At 42.1% G+C, this 17,653-nt stretch overlaps 2 protein-coding genes across 3 annotated transcripts; one reads left to right on the forward strand and one right to left on the reverse strand.

Annotated features, from left to right (window-relative positions):
* Positions 1–1,969: 1,969 nt before the first annotated feature.
* Positions 1,970–12,848, reverse strand: LOC134145998 (uncharacterized). 2 transcript variants are annotated; one of them, XM_062586090.1, is made up of 3 exons: positions 12,523–12,848; positions 12,168–12,444; positions 1,970–5,330 (listed from the first exon to the last, which is right to left on the reverse strand). In XM_062586090.1, the coding sequence occupies exon 3, from the start codon at positions 5,220–5,222 to the stop codon at positions 4,284–4,286; it is 939 nt and encodes a 312-aa protein (XP_062442074.1). In that variant the 5' UTR covers positions 5,223–5,330; positions 12,168–12,444; positions 12,523–12,848; the 3' UTR covers positions 1,970–4,283. The 2 variants fall into 2 exon arrangements, with proteins under 2 accessions (XP_062442074.1, XP_062442075.1); XM_062586091.1 differs by lacking the exons at positions 12,168–12,444; positions 12,523–12,848 and adding an exon at positions 5,773–5,890.
* Positions 11,803–12,887, forward strand: LOC134145997 (protein phosphatase 1 regulatory subunit 3E-like). The gene has a single exon (XM_062586087.1). The coding sequence runs from the start codon at positions 11,812–11,814 to the stop codon at positions 12,754–12,756; it is 945 nt and encodes a 314-aa protein (XP_062442071.1). The 5' UTR covers positions 11,803–11,811; the 3' UTR covers positions 12,757–12,887.
* The last annotated feature ends 4,766 nt before the right edge of the window (positions 12,888–17,653 follow it).

Here is a 17,653-nt window from a genome sequence, read left to right on the forward strand (position 1 = left end):
ATCTAATAGTTCATATTTTTTTGCAACGTACTCTGTATAACTGAGAGAATATTTTTTATCACTGTGAATATAAACAAAGGTGGACTAGGCTGATTTGAGGCATGGACGATACTTTGTCCCCTTCTAGCCTATGCAGTCCTCACGCTTAATCCAATCATTTTCTGTTACCTGGAGGATATAGAATGCTGATTTCTACTCTTACCCTGGTATCTCATCAACTTCCGTATCAATTCGGAGTAGGTGGATGAGGAGATGCTCAGTGGCAGGAAGTTCTCCTGTACCGTTGCAATGGCAGCATTCAAGATGACGTTCCCTGATGCAGACTGGGTTTGGTCTTGCAGCGCTCTGGGTATTTGCATAAGGCAGCACTCAGCCTTAGCGGCAGTGAAGCATGGAAGATATTTCCAGAGAGGTTCAAGTATCTAGAAACTAAGTTCCTGCTCAGAGCATTTAAACCCATCTTTCAAAGAGTCATATGCATAGTATACTGACTATCCTTACAGAAATGAAATAATCCTATTCCTGTTACAGGAATGACATTCTGCTTAGATGAGGCAGAGTTTTTTCAGCCTTTGAATTATTTGAGTTGAGTCTATTCAGGCTGTGAACAAAAGTCTGACAGACTGGCCTTATGAAACTTTCAGAAGTGGCTAGACAGTCTAAAAGGCAAGACAGAAATTTTGAATCTTGATTCCTGAGGAAGATAATGGCTGTTTAAACATCAGCAAAGCCTTGTGTGTTTTTTAAACTACCTTTTTGAGAGTTTCTAATAATTGACTGTTACTTCTGTTGGCAATGAAACCATTTCTGACTGGTTTGTGTGTAGATACTGGATTTCCTTCTCTTAAAGAAATTGCATGCTGGCAAACAGATTGTCTATCAAAGCAATGGAATTAAAGATGAGGCAGATTTTCTGTCTGGCTCGGGGATTTGCTGCCAGTGACAGTGAGTCCTGTGGAATGAGTCCTCTGGAAGTTTGGACCTAAAACAAAGGGGAAAAGGAGGGTGTTGATCTAAGTTTTGGGTGTTCCATCACTATATTATTACAGTGTTGTCAACAATTCCCTTTTTGCTTGCTTTGTTCTGGCACCTGGAATACAGGAAGCACTTTTAGCTGCTGTAGCATTTAAATTTATTGCCTTCATTCTCAAAAGAAGAATCTAAATATAAACAAGCAGCTCTTATTTCCTGTGGTAGAACCAATGTCTTCAAGGTCACATATCTTCATTAGGATTATGATGACTGAAGTGTTGTGAATTCAGTCTTTATATTCTAGGCCTTTAGATGTCAGCTTTTCAGGTTGCCTTTTATTGTACCCCTTTCTTGGAAAATTCTTACTTTTGTCGCATGAACTGTAAGCAGAATGTAATTTGCCCTTATCCTTTTCTTCTTTAAAGCCATTTGTCAAGGGAGCACAACAGAAACACTATTTCTTGCAGAATTGCTGGAAACTATCTTGCAATTAGTTTTTAATTGATCTCTTGTAAACTTGGTTGATGGGGCCAAGTCTCCATGAGCTGCTGGAACCATGTTTATATGAGTATTTAAGTAACAATTTTGTCTGCAGTATTTTTTGGACTTATTTTGTCCTGACAGCAGATTAAAGGAGCATCTCTGTCCGCATTTTTTTTACCTGAAATACAAAGTTTAATTGGTCTATGTTAAGTATTAGTAGATTTTTCCAACAGTAAAAAAACAATCACTTATACCCTAAGCAAGTGCATTAATGATCTCAGCATAGATTTTCACATTCCTTATCTGACCAAAAGAGTTAAAATGATTTTTTTTTTCCATATCCTCTGTGAATATTTTTCAGCTCTTTGGAGAAGTTACAAATTTGCAATTTACAGCCATTTTCACACATGCTCATGAAATTACACTGAAGAGTCCTATTTCACAGGTCTTGTAGCAATAATCTAGAAATATGACTTGGAAATATCATCTTGTATTAGTTTGTAGAAAAAGTCGTCTTCCTTCTAATCAAAACAGATTTGACAAATTAAAAAAAAATGTAGGAAAAAGATTTATCTGGTATAAAACACTGAAAAAGATGGAAATAAAGTTTATGGTTTTCCCTGTGAATTCCGATTTTTTTTCCTGTTGTCTTAAAGAAGTACTGTCTGTCTGCAATGGCTGCAACTTGTAACTATAATGAACGTGTTTGGCTTTGCTTGCTTTTAGGTGATAAAGCAGTTCATTTTCAGTTTTCACACTGAAGCAGCAATATTTTCAGTTGTTTGAATGGAAGACACCACCTTTCCTCCTTCCAGGCTATAGAAATTGTTGCCGATCTCATGGGCACATCTACATCTAAATTTTCTACCTAGTGGACTGGAGACTGGAAATAAGTACATACGCACCTGGATACTTATTCTGGGGCTATTTGTGAAGGATCCTTCTCTTGTGGAGTATGTATCTTATATCCAAAGCACAGGGTGGACAAGGACAGGGGGAAGAGTGAGGTAGAAGGAAAGGAATAAAGAAGGGAAGAAGATTGCATATTAGAGGATGTCACTGCGGAAAAGGGTGTTGCTACTAGCTGGATAAAAACACTGGGAAAAAACAAATCACTGACAAAGAGCATTGAGGAACAATGTTCCACTACACTGTCAAGGTGTGAATCAAGTGATGTTCTGTTTCCCTTTTGTGGGATAATCTCATTATATGTTTGGACAAAGTTTGGAATTTAGAATTGTGCATTCTCTCTCTTGACTTGGAACAGAGTAACGGACAGATACAAAAAAAATCTAATTTCACACTGAAACACTCAACTTTTGTTCTTCAAGAAAAGCAAAGAAATACAGATGAAAGACGATAGTTTTAGGAGCACTTGTGAGCTTTTTCTGTCATCGGTGTTTATTTTGTTAGCTGGGCAGTAAGTGGCACTCTTCTCTCCAATACAGAGATACTGTATCTAGAAAAATAGAATTTACCACCAGAAAAATGGTAGCCCTGGTCTAACCTCCAGTGCAAGATTCTGCTCCTCAAGCTGATATGCCACAGTATGTGCAGAGAAGACTTGCAACATAACTTAAGTATTCCAGAAGACTTCCAGATATCCTAAGCAATTTTCAGTAAAATTTGTATTAAGACACAATGCAAACTACTGGAACCATTATTTAACACTTTTACACAGCTCCTACATGCTTCTCTAGAGGTCACTGCACTCCAGTAGTGGGAGAAGAGATGAAGCCCTATCATCCTTCTCTTTTTTTTAAAGGAATAAATATATAATCAGCCATTCGAAATAACAACTTTTTAAAAAAAACTTACACTATGCCTCCAGAAGGTGATTGTTCTTTAACTCTGACATACAGATACCTGAAGATGAATAAATGGTTAATAAATTGATGCCAGAAAAATGCTGAAAACTTTACTTTTATGCATGTATTTATTAATAAAGAATTAAATCTGAAAAGACAATGAATTCCTGAATCTAAAGCTCTGGTTTAAAGTAAAAACGTTACGCTATTGGGAGTCTTGGACTGGTATTATCTTTCCCTATTACTTCCAAATTTCCATCAGGGCATCAGAAGAGGGAAAGGGTAAGTTGCAGTTGCATCTGTCTGTGTATGGAAAGACTGTTACTTTACTTTGATTTGTAGATCAAATAATAGCTGTTATGTTTAACACAAAAACAAAACAGAATTTGATCTAGAAATCCCACTATTTGCTATGAGATGAAACAAGGTCTACATGCCTATTAAGCAGAAACAACCAAATAAAACATTACCAGGATTAGAAAATAAGTCTATTTAAAACTAGTGAGAACAAATAATTGTAAATAACTTCCAGTCCCACTACTGTTTGCTTTCCAGGTTATTTCTCTTTCAGGTACAAAAATAGCAAAGAACGTATGCAAAAGCATGTGAAGTTCAATAGGATTTAGACACTGCTTAAGGTAAGAATATTCTTAAATACCTTGTTGAGTAGGCATGGATTTAAGAATGTTCTTAAAGTTAGGCATTGCTCCAGTGCTTAGTGGGATCAAATACCTAAATACCATGCTAGACTACACTAGTTATTCAGACTGCAACTGAACGAAGAGGTTGCAGTTCATCCCCAGAATAATCTATTTAAGGCTCTAATGGGCTATCTAATGACCAAGAAGAAACTAAACCTACATGAAAGTAATTGGCATTCAGCAGCTTATAATGCTATTAATAGCATCTACAGAAGCTACATATCTCCAGATTGCTCACGAGGAAATCTTTTTTTTTTTTTTTTCCTTCACTGTACAGCAAGCAAGCAAACAAAAGGCACGAAACTACAACATAAAAATGTTAGGTCAGTCTAGATGGCAGTGTAGTTCTCGCAACATGGCTGGCCATTAAGGAAGGTAATAGTCCAGAAAGTGGTGGGACCTCCTGTATTTTTTCTTCTTTCTCTTGCTTGACCCCAACATATCTGTTCCTGACATTGTTGGTTAAAGAGCTTTGGATATCATAATGTTTTGTGTGTTGTATTCCTTCTGTATGTGGAAGCTGCTTACAGGCAGGATGAGCGTTCTTTTCCAAAGCCGTATGATTAGAAATGGTTGCAATATTTTTGTTTGCTGCAAGAGCACAATGCCAGTGTGACTGCTCAGGATCTTCTTGCAGGATTGAGACTTCCGTGTGGCTTGGCACAAATAATGATGGTTTGTGAAGTTCTATTTTTTTCTTTGCTTGATCATTGATGACATCAGTTCCTTTTTTACCCTTCTGTTCTGCAGCTTTAGCATCCTGATTATAGGAAGCAATCTCAACTGAAGTACCATTGAGCATTTTCTGAGAGATAATGGTCTTATTCTTCCAAGCAGTGTCTGAAGTACCATTGGGAGTGGCATCTTTCACAGGTGGAAATAGTAGTAAAGACTTTGAAGTCAAAGATCCAGAGCCATTTGGATTGAGCATATTAAGCCCCTGGGGTTTCATCTCTTTACACCTCAAAGCTTCTGGATTTTTCACATCTTCTGGGTTCCACATACAGTATTCCTTTATTGGCACGCTCTTCTTTTCACCTTGGGATGTTTGAGTAGAGTGTAACTTGCTGTGATATATTTCTGTTTTAATGCCGTCTGCTGTAGGATAACAGTTAGACTTACTAGAACAGGTTGAAATCTCTTCCTTTTCTGAAGTTGATTCAACTATTGCATCTACACTTAACTTGCCATCATATTTTGACTGATTTCTTCTAGTCTTGACTTCTTGGCTTAAGCTGTTGTCAATAGATTGCAACATGTCTGAGCAAAACAGGCAGTTGTTGATGGTTTCATTTGCCTTTGATTTCTTGGCTTGTTTTTGCAGCTGAAAGCAGGCAAATGGAGCAGTTTTACCCCAACCTTGCACCTGGTAATAGAGAAACATGTTAAATGTAAAATAACATAAAGCACTGTAAACATAAAAAGGAGAAGATAGTCTTTGCTGATGTACCTGAACACTCCTGCCACTCTGAATATACCATTCAAGTTTCCTATCAAGTCTAAATTAACAAGTAACTCTAATCCTCACTAGTCCCATTTGGTAATACTGTAGTACTTTGCAGTATTTTGTATTTCCTCCCGAAGAAATTTCAGTTTTATCCCGAGAATTTGAGAACAGACTAATCTAACCCCTTGTGCATTTGTTTGTGACAGGTGAACACTGTCCACTCCTGCAATGTCTTGGAGAAGTTTATGCATCTTTTCTTCACCGTGGGTATAAAACTGAGTATGAAAATAATCCCCAAATCTATAAAGACAAATTCCAAAGTAATGCGGTCTCTCTACTGCACAGAGAAAAAGGCCGGGACCTTTGTGGCACAGGTAAAACGATGCTCGTCTCGTGCAGCGCAGCCTGCCCGGCAAGGCCGGGCGCGTCACCGCCGCTGCCCCCGAGCAGCCGCGCCAGCGGGGCAGGGCGTGTGGAGGGGCGCGCACGGCGAGGCAGGGGTCCTCTCCGGTCCCGCCACCCCCGGGGGCTGCCGGCGGGCGCCTGACCCGCGAGCGGGGGCGAGCAGGGCGCGCCGCAGCGCGCGGAGCCGGGCGGCCGCAGCGGAGCCGGGGGCGGGGCAAGGCCGCGGAGCGGCCGCCACTTACGGCCTCCGCCCAGCCGCCGCCGCCGCCGGGCGCCGCCGCCGCAGCCCGGGCCTCCTCGGCGGCGGCGCGCTCGCTGAGGCGGCGCAGGGCGCGCACCGGCCGCCGCTCGCCGCCGCCGCAGGGCGCCGCGGGTCCCCGCTCGGCGGGGCTCATGGCGGGCGACGCCGCGGCGGAACCGCCCGCCGGCCCCTAGGGCGACGGCGCCCCCCCCACTCCCGCGTCCCACGGTTACCGGGGCAACGCGCGCGGGGGGCGGGGCCGGGGCCGGCCGGAAGTGAGCGCGCGCGCGGGGGGCGGGGGGAGCGCGCGGCGCCGCCATCATGGCGCCGCCGCTCAGCTCCGCCCCGCGCGCGGCCTCGAGAGCCGCCGGGGACGCCTGGCCGTGAGGGGCGGCGGCGGCCGCTTGGCCGGGAGGAGCTGCCGCGGTTGTGCCGCGGGCCCGCGCGGCTGTGGGGGCCCGCGCCCGCGCGAGGGACGCAGAAGCCCTGCGCCGGGCGGCGCCGGAAGGGCCGGCTGGGAGCGGCGGCGGGGAGGGCGGCGGAGCTGGGCGGTCGGAAAGGAAACTGAGGGAGGACGGGCCCGGGGCAGGGAGAGAGCCCGTACGGTTTAAGGAGGGAAAGAGAGAAGAGGGTATGAGAAGAATGGGCGTGTAGTGACCGTAGGAAAATGAAGGAAAAAAGAAGAGAAAGATGAACAAGTACAAAATGAGGAGACGGAAATGGCTCTGACAATATAAGCAATCTAAACTGTCTCTTAGCATGAACTGCTGCCTGAGCAATACATCTTTAAATACAGAAAATATGAATATGAAAAGTATGTGTACAGTGAGCATATTTTTATTTCTAAGATCGCTAACTGGCACTAATGAGACTACTTGCAGTTGATAAAAACAGTCCCGTGGTTATTCTATAACACGGCCCAAAGACCGAGTCAAGAACACTCTCACTAAAAGATGGGATTCTGGGATATCCTCAAGTGCGTTAATCAAGATGTTTGCATAAAAACAGTGTTGAAAGTTTTAGAGCTGAAGCAGCCCCAGTCCTGCTAGCTTTATTAAAAACAAGCAATTCTTTTAAAAGCAGTGGAGCTATTTGATGAGAAAAAGACTTTAAATAGAAGACTCTTTATGATCTTCTATACAAAATGAGCTGTATCATTTTTTTTTCTCCACCATAGTGCTGTTACTAGTCTTAGGTCACTCTGAGTCTAGATGGTTAATACTTAACTAATAAAATTGTGTATCAAGACATACAGTAAGACAGATTCACAAGATCATGAACTGAAGTAAACTTTTAAAATTGTGTTTTGTTGTTAACACTGTGGGCTTATTTGGGTCGTGATTTTAAAAAATGAAAAAAACCCAACAACAACAAAACCAAAAACCCACAAATCAACCACAAAGCAGCTCTCCAAACTATTACATCTCTGTTCAGCTGACTGTCACTAGTTTTTGTCTGAGATCACAGGTCCTTAGTACAACTCTGAATCACACAACTTGAATTGTAATAGATAAAGACTGTATATCCTGGTAAGTGAAGATAATATTTGATGCACAGGACAGATACCATTGTTCTTTAACAGAACATTCCTTTTTGTTGTATATGTATACCTCAGGGAGTTACATTACCTAATTCTGATCTGGTACTTCTCTGAGATTTCTCCTTAAGCAAAATTCATAAAATCTGAACTACTGAGCAATCTGAAACAGTGTGGAAAGGTATTTAAAAATACATGCACACAGAACAAGCATCTCATTCAAGGCTTACAAACTGTCAATATAAAATGCTAGTGTCGATGCATGTAGTCACATAGGATTATTAAACTCATGGCCTGTATTCTAGTCTAACACCCACGTAGTTCATCAGCTTCAGAAGAGCTGCACAGATGTAAATGAAAATAGGAGTTGACCTTCTGAATTCACATACTGAGTCACAACTTCATCTCAAAAGCTGATGTAATTGTAATGCACTTTGCCTTTACATCCATTTTATCTTTCTACAACTCTCATTACTAAAAATAAACCTGTTCTGGAAAATTAAAGTGGACATGTGACAGTGGCTGCTTTGGATAAGCCCCTGCACTCAGACACTCCTCCTTCTCCATTATGGTTCCATCATCTTTCTGCCTGATGCTCCTGGCACTGGCATCTGCTTTCTCCTGTATTACCTGAATTCAAGGCAATTGGTAAATACAACGGAAGATTTAATTGCTTTCAGTTATTTGGATCAGTCTTGTATTTATCTTTACAAATAACTCCTAACTAAAGAGGGAACAAGATATCTCTGTTTAGTTAGTTGGACATTCTGAGAGCTCAGACTGATTTTAAATGCAGTCTGGCACTGCAAAAAATGTCAGATTCACTCAGTGCTGCATAGGCAGAATATGAGATTGTCCTTAATATTTTTGATGTCAGCTGAAAGATGTAGAGACTGCCCTAGAAAAATTATTAGAACAATGGTATTAGGACAAACTTTTATTATACAACATGCTATTTAAATCTGCAGACAAGAGAGGAATCTATAGGAATCAAATGTCTGACTGCCACTTGTCTAACTTATAAAGACTATTTGTAATGTAAAACCTCCAACTCTTCTTACACTATAATAGAGCAACACTGTATAAAATGAGTTCTAAAAAGGATACCATAGCATGAAATATTAAAAAATTAGTATCAATTTTTAAATTTATTACTGTTATGCCAACACTAATGAAAGGTGGAAATAATAGGAATGTATATTCTCAGTGATCAAGCAGAAGCAACAGAGAGTTAGATCTTTGTACAATACCCTGCACATTTTACTAGCAATCTGTTTATGTTATGACTGGTCTATTCCTGATGAAACTTCAAAATCATTTTGTCACAAAGATACTATTTCCCAGTACAAGAATACTGGGTATTTCTTTAAAGGGGCAGAGTCAGAATTAATGATTTCATAATCAGCTTGTTCTTGACAGCGTAATTCAGCAAAGAGCTTCGGGTATTGTTCTTAATATAGCACAGTAAAAGAACAGACAATATGAGACTTTCAAACTTAAATGTTCATTATTCCGTGAACTAAACAAAGACAGATGGGGAGGTATGGATGTCTACTGGTGCATGTACTAGATCATAGTTCCTGTATGTTGGGAGTGATTGCCTAGCCCTAAGCATGTAAGAATTCACTGTGTTATAGCAGACAAAACTGAAAGAGTGTCCTGTTATAAATGAAGATGTCTGATGCTTCCCATTATGAATTCATACCACAGTTTCCACATTATAGAAGGATACACAAGACTGCAGGCTATTTGAGGGAATGCTTGTGTATATATTTGTTAAATTTAAGTGTTTGAAACTGTTTCATTTACCATGTCTTTCTTAAATTCATTAGATGCGAGAAAAAAGGAAGGAAGACAAGCCTAGTCATAAGGACATCTTCAGAAGTGAAAGAGGTGGGTAAGAATCCCCACAGCTTCACCCTTGGTGAGTGAGCAAAAGGTTAAAAAGAAGGATTCTGTATTTCCATCTCTGTTACATGAACTACATTGGTCACAGAGAAGAAAGGAGGAGTGTGGCATTTTTTGCCCAGTGAAACATTACCAAGGCTGTAGGGAGCAACAGGAGGCTTGAAAATGCCAAAAAGCAAGAGTATTACACAAGTTTAAGACAAGAAGAAGTTAGGCAACTAAAATTACCAGAATAGGGGAAGCTGAATGCTACTAAGACATCCCTATTGTGTAAAGTACAGCAGAAGTTTAAATGGCCCCCAACAATTATGTCCTCAGTGTGTATTGCCTTACTACAAAGGCATCTCAAAAAGTGACTGAAAACCTTTTGTATGTGAAATCTGATTTAAACCCATTTAGCTTATTAGTTCTGATAATTTAACAATAGTTCAAAAAAATCAATGATTTTATCATGTTAATATAAATAATAATGTTCTTACTGTTTTGTGTTTTTCAAGAGAAATTAACTAACATTAGCCAAAAACAGAGTTCATTCCTTAGAAAATTTTCATTATGAGAGATAGAAATTACTAAAATATTTTTAAGGTTGTACCCTTAAATCCTCTTTCAACAATTATTTGGGCTTGGTCTGATTTCCCCCTTAAATAAAAATGAGTAGATGAAAACCAAAGATGAGTTTTATGTTGTTTTCTTGAAATATTCATTTTTTGAAAGGAGGAAAGGGAAAGAGGCCTAGTGAATCTTTCCTTCAGAGTGCACTAAAGGGCAGGTAAGACAATTTTAAGATATTGTGGTAATGAAGTCAGATATAATCCTTGGGGTTATTAATTTTTTCAAAAACTATGATCATCCTGTGAATTTAAGCCAGTGACATGACAAATCATTGGGAAGTATCATAGTGTCAGATTTAACACGGTCGAGCATATTTTTTGATTCCCCACTTATCAGACATCTGTAATGAAAAAGATTTGTAACCTATGAACTATTTTCTTACTTACTAAGAAAGGACTTAAAGCTGTTAGTTCTCATGTGAGACAATGGAAAGCTCTTCCCTGTGTTTTAGCGGCTTAAAAAAAAAAGAAAAAAAGAAAAGCGCGAGCTTTGTCCTTATCAGGTTTACTTGTCCCATCATTAATCTCATCAGCCACATTTCCACTGCCTAGCCTTTCTAAGGAACACCAAGTGCTGCAGGTAAAAAAATGATGGAGGATTAGAGGCTCCTGTTAAGAAGTTAAACCAGAACCATATGTCAAAACAGTTCAAATAGAGTCTTTATTTCATGGCAGGATCACTGCTTTTAATGCAATTTACTAATTAAAAATGAGTACCAGATTACCGACAGTCTAGAATGAAGCGGCTTTCTAAAATACTATTTTAGCTCCTTGAACTGCCTGCACTAGAGTCTGGTTTTCATTAAAGTATAATTCATTACAATATTGCTTGGTAACTATTAAATTATCTTCTGAAAAGAACAAGTACTGTTCATGTTTTATAATCAGTCCTCTCTATTTAGACTGGTACTGTTCTTACTACAAATGGAAATCTGTAGCAAGACTGTGGCAAGTGTATTTTATTCAGCAGATGTACTGTAAACGCATTATAGCAGATTAGCTGGATTTCTTCCTTTAAATGTACACTGCGAGATCCAACTTGCAAGCCAGCTGTTTCTTATCGGCCTGTTTAATCTTCCAGAGCCCGGCTTTGCTTCTTCCTTTTAGCAGCTATTTCTGTAACGGACCGGACGAGGAAGAGCGCCGCAATGAGTTTTAATGCTTCCACTGGGGAATCCCTCCCGCCTCCTCTTTCTGGATGAGATCCTCGAGGAAAGACCCAGAATACAGAGAGGAGGAGGAGGAGGAGAAAGAGAAGGAGGAGGAGGAGGAGGAGGAGAGGAGCGGAGGAACAGCGATATTCGGGCAACAGGGCGGGGGGCCGCAGCGGAGGGAGGGGGCGCTGGCAGCCGGAGCGAGGTATAAATAGCGAAGGTGGCCAGGCCGCCGCTGCCGCGGCGGGGTGGGTGGGGGAGGCCGGAGCGATGGGGGAGGAAGCATGACTCGCGGCGTATTTTCCTGCCCGGCTTCGGCACGTCAGCAGGGAGCCGGAGCGGCTCAGCCCCGCGGCGCGTCGGGTCCCGCCGCTGCCGGCTGCACATGCCCGCGGCGGCCCGCGGCAGCGCTCGGCAACCCCCGGGCCAGGCGGGGTGGCGGCGGCGGGCTGCGGGCAGCAGGCAGAGCCCGAGCCCGAGCCCGCCGGGCGGCCGCTAGACCGCAGCGCGCGGCGGCTTCTCGCCCGCGGCCCGCTTGCCCCCCATGGATAAGGCCGGCTCGCTGCACACCTCCGTGCCCACGCCTCCGCCTCGGCTCTACCTGCCGCGCAACTTCAGCTGCAGCGCCTGCCTCTATGGCAGCCTGGCCGAGCAGTGCAAGGGGGGCTGCAGCCCCGACGGCGAGGCGCCCCCCCCGCCCGTGGTGCGGGAGGCGGCGGGCGAGAAGCCGCCGCGCGGCCGCGAGCCCACGCTGCCCGCCGTGCCCCCCAGCCCCACGCAGCGCCGCCGCGCCAAGTCGCTGCCCACGCCCGGCGACCGCAGCCTGCGCCCGGCGCTGCAGCAGAGCCCGTCGCGCCGCAAGACCGTGCGCTTCGCGGATTCCCTCGGCTTGGAGCTCACCTCGGTGCGCCACTTCTGCGAGGCCGACCTGCCGCGGGTGCCGCCGCCCGCGCCGCCGCCGCGCCCCGCCGACCTCCTCAAGACCAGGAAGCCGCCGGCGCTGGGCGACCTGGAGCCGGTGCTGTTCGGGCCGCCGACGCCGACGCTGGAGCCGCTCTTCCCGCCGCAGCCCGGCGCCAGCCCCGGCTTCGCGGAGCGGGTGCGGCAGCACAAGGTGAGGCTGGAGTGGGTGCGCGCCGAGCCGGCGGGGCTGCGCGGCGCCGTGCGCGTCCTCAACCTGGCTTACGAGAAGGCCGTGTCGGTGCGCTACACGCTGAACCGCTGGGCGAGCTGCGCCGAGGTGCCGGCCGCCTACCAGCCCTCGGGGCCGGCGGACGGCCTCACCGACCGCTTCTCCTTCCACCTGCCGCTGGGCGCCGCCGCCGCCGCCGAGGCCTCGCTCGAGTTCGCCGTGCGCTACCGCGTCGCCGGCGCCGAGTACTGGGACAACAACGAGGGGGCGAACTACCGGCTGCGGAGCCGGCCCCGCGCCGCCGCCGCCTGCCTCCCGGGGGACCCCGACAGCACCGCCTGGATCCACTTCATCTGAGCCGTTGGCGGCGGCTCGCGGCGGCCGTTGGCGGCGGCCGTTGGCGCGGCGGGGGGTCTCGCGCCTCCTGAGGAGCCCCCTGAGGCGACGCTTCTCCCCCTCCCCCTCTCCCCACACCCGCCCGCGCTGATCCCCGTGGAAAGGGCGGGCGCCGAGGGCGGGCGGCCCGGTCCCCCGCCGCCGCCCGTCCTCCCGGCGCTGGAGCCGGCTGGCCGGCCCCGGCGCCGCGGCCTCTCTCGGCCCGAGGGCGAGGCGGCTGCCCTGGAGCGCCGCCGCCCTCGCTGGGGTCTTCGGCCCTGCGCAGTCCTTCTCTCCGATTGCTTCTTTGTAAGTCACCAGAAGATATTTTTGAATTCTGTTTACAGATAGATATAAATGATTTATATTTTCTATTTTACTAGCCGCATTTAGGGAAACCTTTCATTTTCTTACAGATGTCAGCGCACGTCTAGGTGTAAGGGATGTCAGTCACTAGTGTCCGGTAGTGCCACAGGCGTTCCAGAGCGTTTTGCACTGCAAGCTTGCTACGTTTTGTTATTATAACCAAAGTTACTGCCCAAAAAAAAAAAAAAAAAAAAAGATTTGGAGAACTAATTTCGGGGCTGGGGGGAGGGGAGAGAGGCTGTAGACGTTTGCAGAATTTTCTAGGCTGAACCAGGGGTGCAGACAAATCCTCTTGGGGTGCTGGAGGCCAAGAGTGGCGGCTCTCGTGTCCACAGGATCAGATCTGGAAGCACAGAAAGAAGTATCATAGGGCATCCTGTTTGCCTAATCCTGCTTAAGCAAACTTGGCTCCAGGAAGATGCTGGATCCTCATTCGGAGCCCCACTGATTGAATGTCCAGGTGGACAGAGATTCATTTGTGTTAATTGCCATTCTGGGTTAAGGGCCTTACTGGGGAAAGATTATGATATTAAAAGAGAATACAGAATAGTAACTGTATGGTTTTATTTCTCCTGCTACAAACATGATTTAATGAGCTTAAATGAAGATTTAAAACATTCTTTAGCCTTATCTTATGTATGAGGAGATTTAGAAAAGTGGTAAGAAAACAGCATCATATTGAAATGCAATCTACTGAGAGATTTTTGAAAACTAATGTGTCAAAAATGTATTGGTATGTTTTCATAAAGGTTTGTGAGAATTTTGTATTTGTTTCAGTATAGTTTCTCCCATAAAGCTGCTTGTGTTTGGGTCTTTAGGATTTTCATGACATTCCACCAAAGGAACCAAGGAAGGCAGGAGTTGAATCCATACTTTTAGTTTGAATCTCAAGCAACTTTTTAAGTTTCTGTTAACAGTTTATTATGCTAATGTATCAGTGCAGGAGCTAGCTTTTTCCAAAAATGCCCTACATTTTTTTTGTAATAATTCTAGTAAACCACAGAGTTCATAAAGCCATTTAAATTTAGTCAAATAGAAGAAAAGTCATATCTTGCCATTTAAAAAGATTTATCAATAAAAACATTGAAATCAAAGTATGCTGACTTCTGCCTTTAAAGCTATATTTTAAATTATATTAAGAGTGAACAGAGTATTTTCATTTTTTAACTTTTTCAGGAGTTCAGCTGAATACAGATTTTACTGGTGCCAAATTTGGGTGCTAATTTTCAAAGACTTAGTCATGTGTGTGTTTGCAGGAGAGGGACCTCTGCATGTATTACCTCTGAGAGCAATAAAACTGATGACAGTGTGATCTTCTAAACAGAAGGGCTGTAAGATCAGGCCTTTAATGTTTTAGTAGTTCTTTAGAATGCTTAGAAATGAAACAAAAGAGTAGTTAAAATTACATATTCCTTGTAAGAGATAAGTGTCCCAAAGGGCTTGATTTATGTTAAGTTCTCTTAGAACCTCTTGACTTATGTTAGAATTGAGAGCACTTTGTCTCCTGAGGGGTTGGCTCAGGCAGAATAATTAAACTTCTGGATTCTGGGAAGAAAAGAACTGGAATTTTCATGGAATTAGAGCACTTTTCTCTAGACCTTCCTCCCCCCAACTCTAATAATAATAGCAAGGGTAGCCTTTCTGTTATCAGTAGCTTGGTTTTAATTTCCAACCAGTTTTCTCATCCCTGTGTTTTTAATAAAAACAAAATATAATTAAATTGTCAAAATTCTATTGAGTATTTCACATTTTAGAGTATTAAGGCCCTGATCCTGTAGTGCAGTAACTGTATGTACTGCTAATACACATTTATAAAGCCAGGATTGCAGGAGTACATTCTTAAACTGTTCATGTATAAAGCATATCAAGTAGTGTATATGATAAAGAAAGCCTTACTGTCTTTTAGCTAACCTTATTTAAAAGAGCCTTAATACTGGAGAGAAGGAAAAGGACCTGCGTTTGTTTGAAAGCACTTTGAAATCTGTGAAAATATAGCCAAACTCCTTTTTTATTTGTGTTATAGCTTTCCAAAACAGTTTTACTTGGCCTTTTTACCCCAATAGTAAACCAACAGCTGTCACTCAAATTGATAACACCGACACTTTCTAATGCTGTTGCTTGGAGAAAAAAAAAAGTAGTTTTTACACATTTTGGATTAACCAGTGCTATAATTTTGGTTATAGTTATTTTGGTTTAACAAGATTTCCTATTTACTGTTGTAATGGCTTTGGAAGCATAAATGGTGATAAAACCATTTTGAATAACGAATAACTTTAATTATAGAACTTCCAAACTTCCAAAATTATTTTGCAGTCAATGGCAATTTTCATTGTATATTTTTTAATAGTATCTACAGGCCTGTGATCATACAAAAAAATCTTCTTACAGCAGTTGTAGCTGAAATTCTTTAAATTTGGAATACTTAAAGATGTACATGCGTCAAGTATGCTAGCAAGTTATTCTACTACCCCATTTTTATCCTTACTTAGGTAAGCTAAATACTGTAGCTTTCAGTTAAATTTTGGGAGGATTTTTGGATTTTTGTTTTATTTATGGCTCCCTTTGTCAAATATAAATCTGAAAATTAAACATTTTAGGAGGTAGCACACCTACAAGAATGTTTTGCAAGAAGAACAGACTCCTGAGTTTTCAAACAGCTTGTCTATCCTTAGCATTAAGTTTTGTGGGTAACTTTATGGATTTGAACATGAACACAGACATCTATGGTATACTGTGCATCTCCAGTAAAAGGCATAGTTTTCTGGAAGCATTTGTAAACACTTAGTTTTTAAAGCCTGGAAAGCTGATATGGTCCCAGTTGGCTTTGACTAGAGAATGCTACTAATGAATTTGAGGGGTTTTAACAGTAACTTACCACTAGCATATGCCAGAACTGCACTGTTTTGATTATACATTGTTTTCATTTCTATGACATTAATTTATTTTGAAGCAAGATTTATTCAGATTTATAAAAACGTGTAGTTGCACTTTGTGAGCATTTTCACCACCGACAGTGTTTATATATGGTTCCAATCCTGTAGATGCTATATGTGGTTTGCTAGAAGCTTTATGATAAACAGATAAAATTTAGAAAAGATACCAAGTAACAATTATGTCATACTTACATAAATGAAAACTTTGAGGGGAAAGCTTGTGCTGGATTGCATACTTCTAAAATTGGTAGGACATCAATTGTTTTTATGTAAGCAAGAGCAAGACAAACTTTAATTCATTTGTCTAAAGGTAATAGTTCCACAAAATTAACTTTCTCTCTCAAAGTGAAAGATCTGAAATAATTTCCAGGAGGTCACTGATTTTTCAAGCCAACATTTCTCTGGAAAATGTTGACTCTATGTTTTTCTATTTACGCAAGTCAGCTAATGCTACCTTCCTTTCCAAGTGATACTAGAATGTCTAGGCAAGGCAATAATCCTTAGATAGCATACATTAAGTGAATTATTTATTGCTTATGTCTTTGGAGATGTAAAAATGTGTCTGTTACTTATTGTGCAAAATTTTAGCTTTGTGAAATGTGCCATGTTATTTTTTGTGCAATACAATGATACTTTATACAGTAAGTCGAATTGTATTATATGTCTGGTGCACATTGATGTTTGCTGCTTCATGCTTAAACTGATAGATTTTTTTGCATGTGATTCTATACCTTTTATGGCAATATTTTTTTAAATCTACTCTAACTATTAGAAATTGTAACAGAATACCAGGAATCAGAACAATGAAGTAACCAAAATTTCAGCCAGCTAAACATAATACGGTATACTAGCGTAAAAAACAGCAATTGAAAATATGATGTGCTCATTTTCAGTGAACACACCTTATTTCTGGTGATTTTTTTTTCTCCTGTTACTATTGACAAATATTTTTTCATATGAATGTGTGTGCCTCAGTATCTTATTAAACAACAGAATAAGTACACACATTTTTAAAAATTATTTCTTTGTATGTGAGGGGAAAATGTATCACTTGAATGAACAAATGTTTCTTCACGCATAAGTGTACGAGCACTTTACAGACATGTGAAATGTTTTTTCGATAGAGCCAACAGGCAAACATCTGTTAATTCTATATTTTAATGTAATCTGGTGAAATACTCAGTCTGCTTTCTGACATATTATTTAATATATATTGATTTTTTTAATGTGCCTTTTGACATTTACAAGTAAGAAATCTCATGTGTTCCTTAATTCCCCTGCCAAAGTCCAATAATGGCTTTCACACTAAAATGAAATTTATAATAAAAATATAATAATTCTAATTCCTCACACATTTTCACCTGTGCCAGAAATCTTGTATCAGTGGAAGACAGAAGAATTTGATAACTTTTTCATGTATTGCAATGAAGGACAATACAGTGAGGAAAACCTTTCTCTGGTACACCACTAAAATTATGTAGTGAAGTTAAAAACAAACACAAAACTGAGACTATATTTAATATAAGAAAATAAATGTATTGTATATATTTACCTCTTATATCTATAATTCTAAATATATA

The sequence above is a fragment of the Rhea pennata genome, chromosome 13 (assembly GCF_028389875.1).
Source record: "Rhea pennata isolate bPtePen1 chromosome 13, bPtePen1.pri, whole genome shotgun sequence".
Classification (NCBI taxonomy): Eukaryota; Metazoa; Chordata; class Aves; order Rheiformes; family Rheidae; genus Rhea; species Rhea pennata.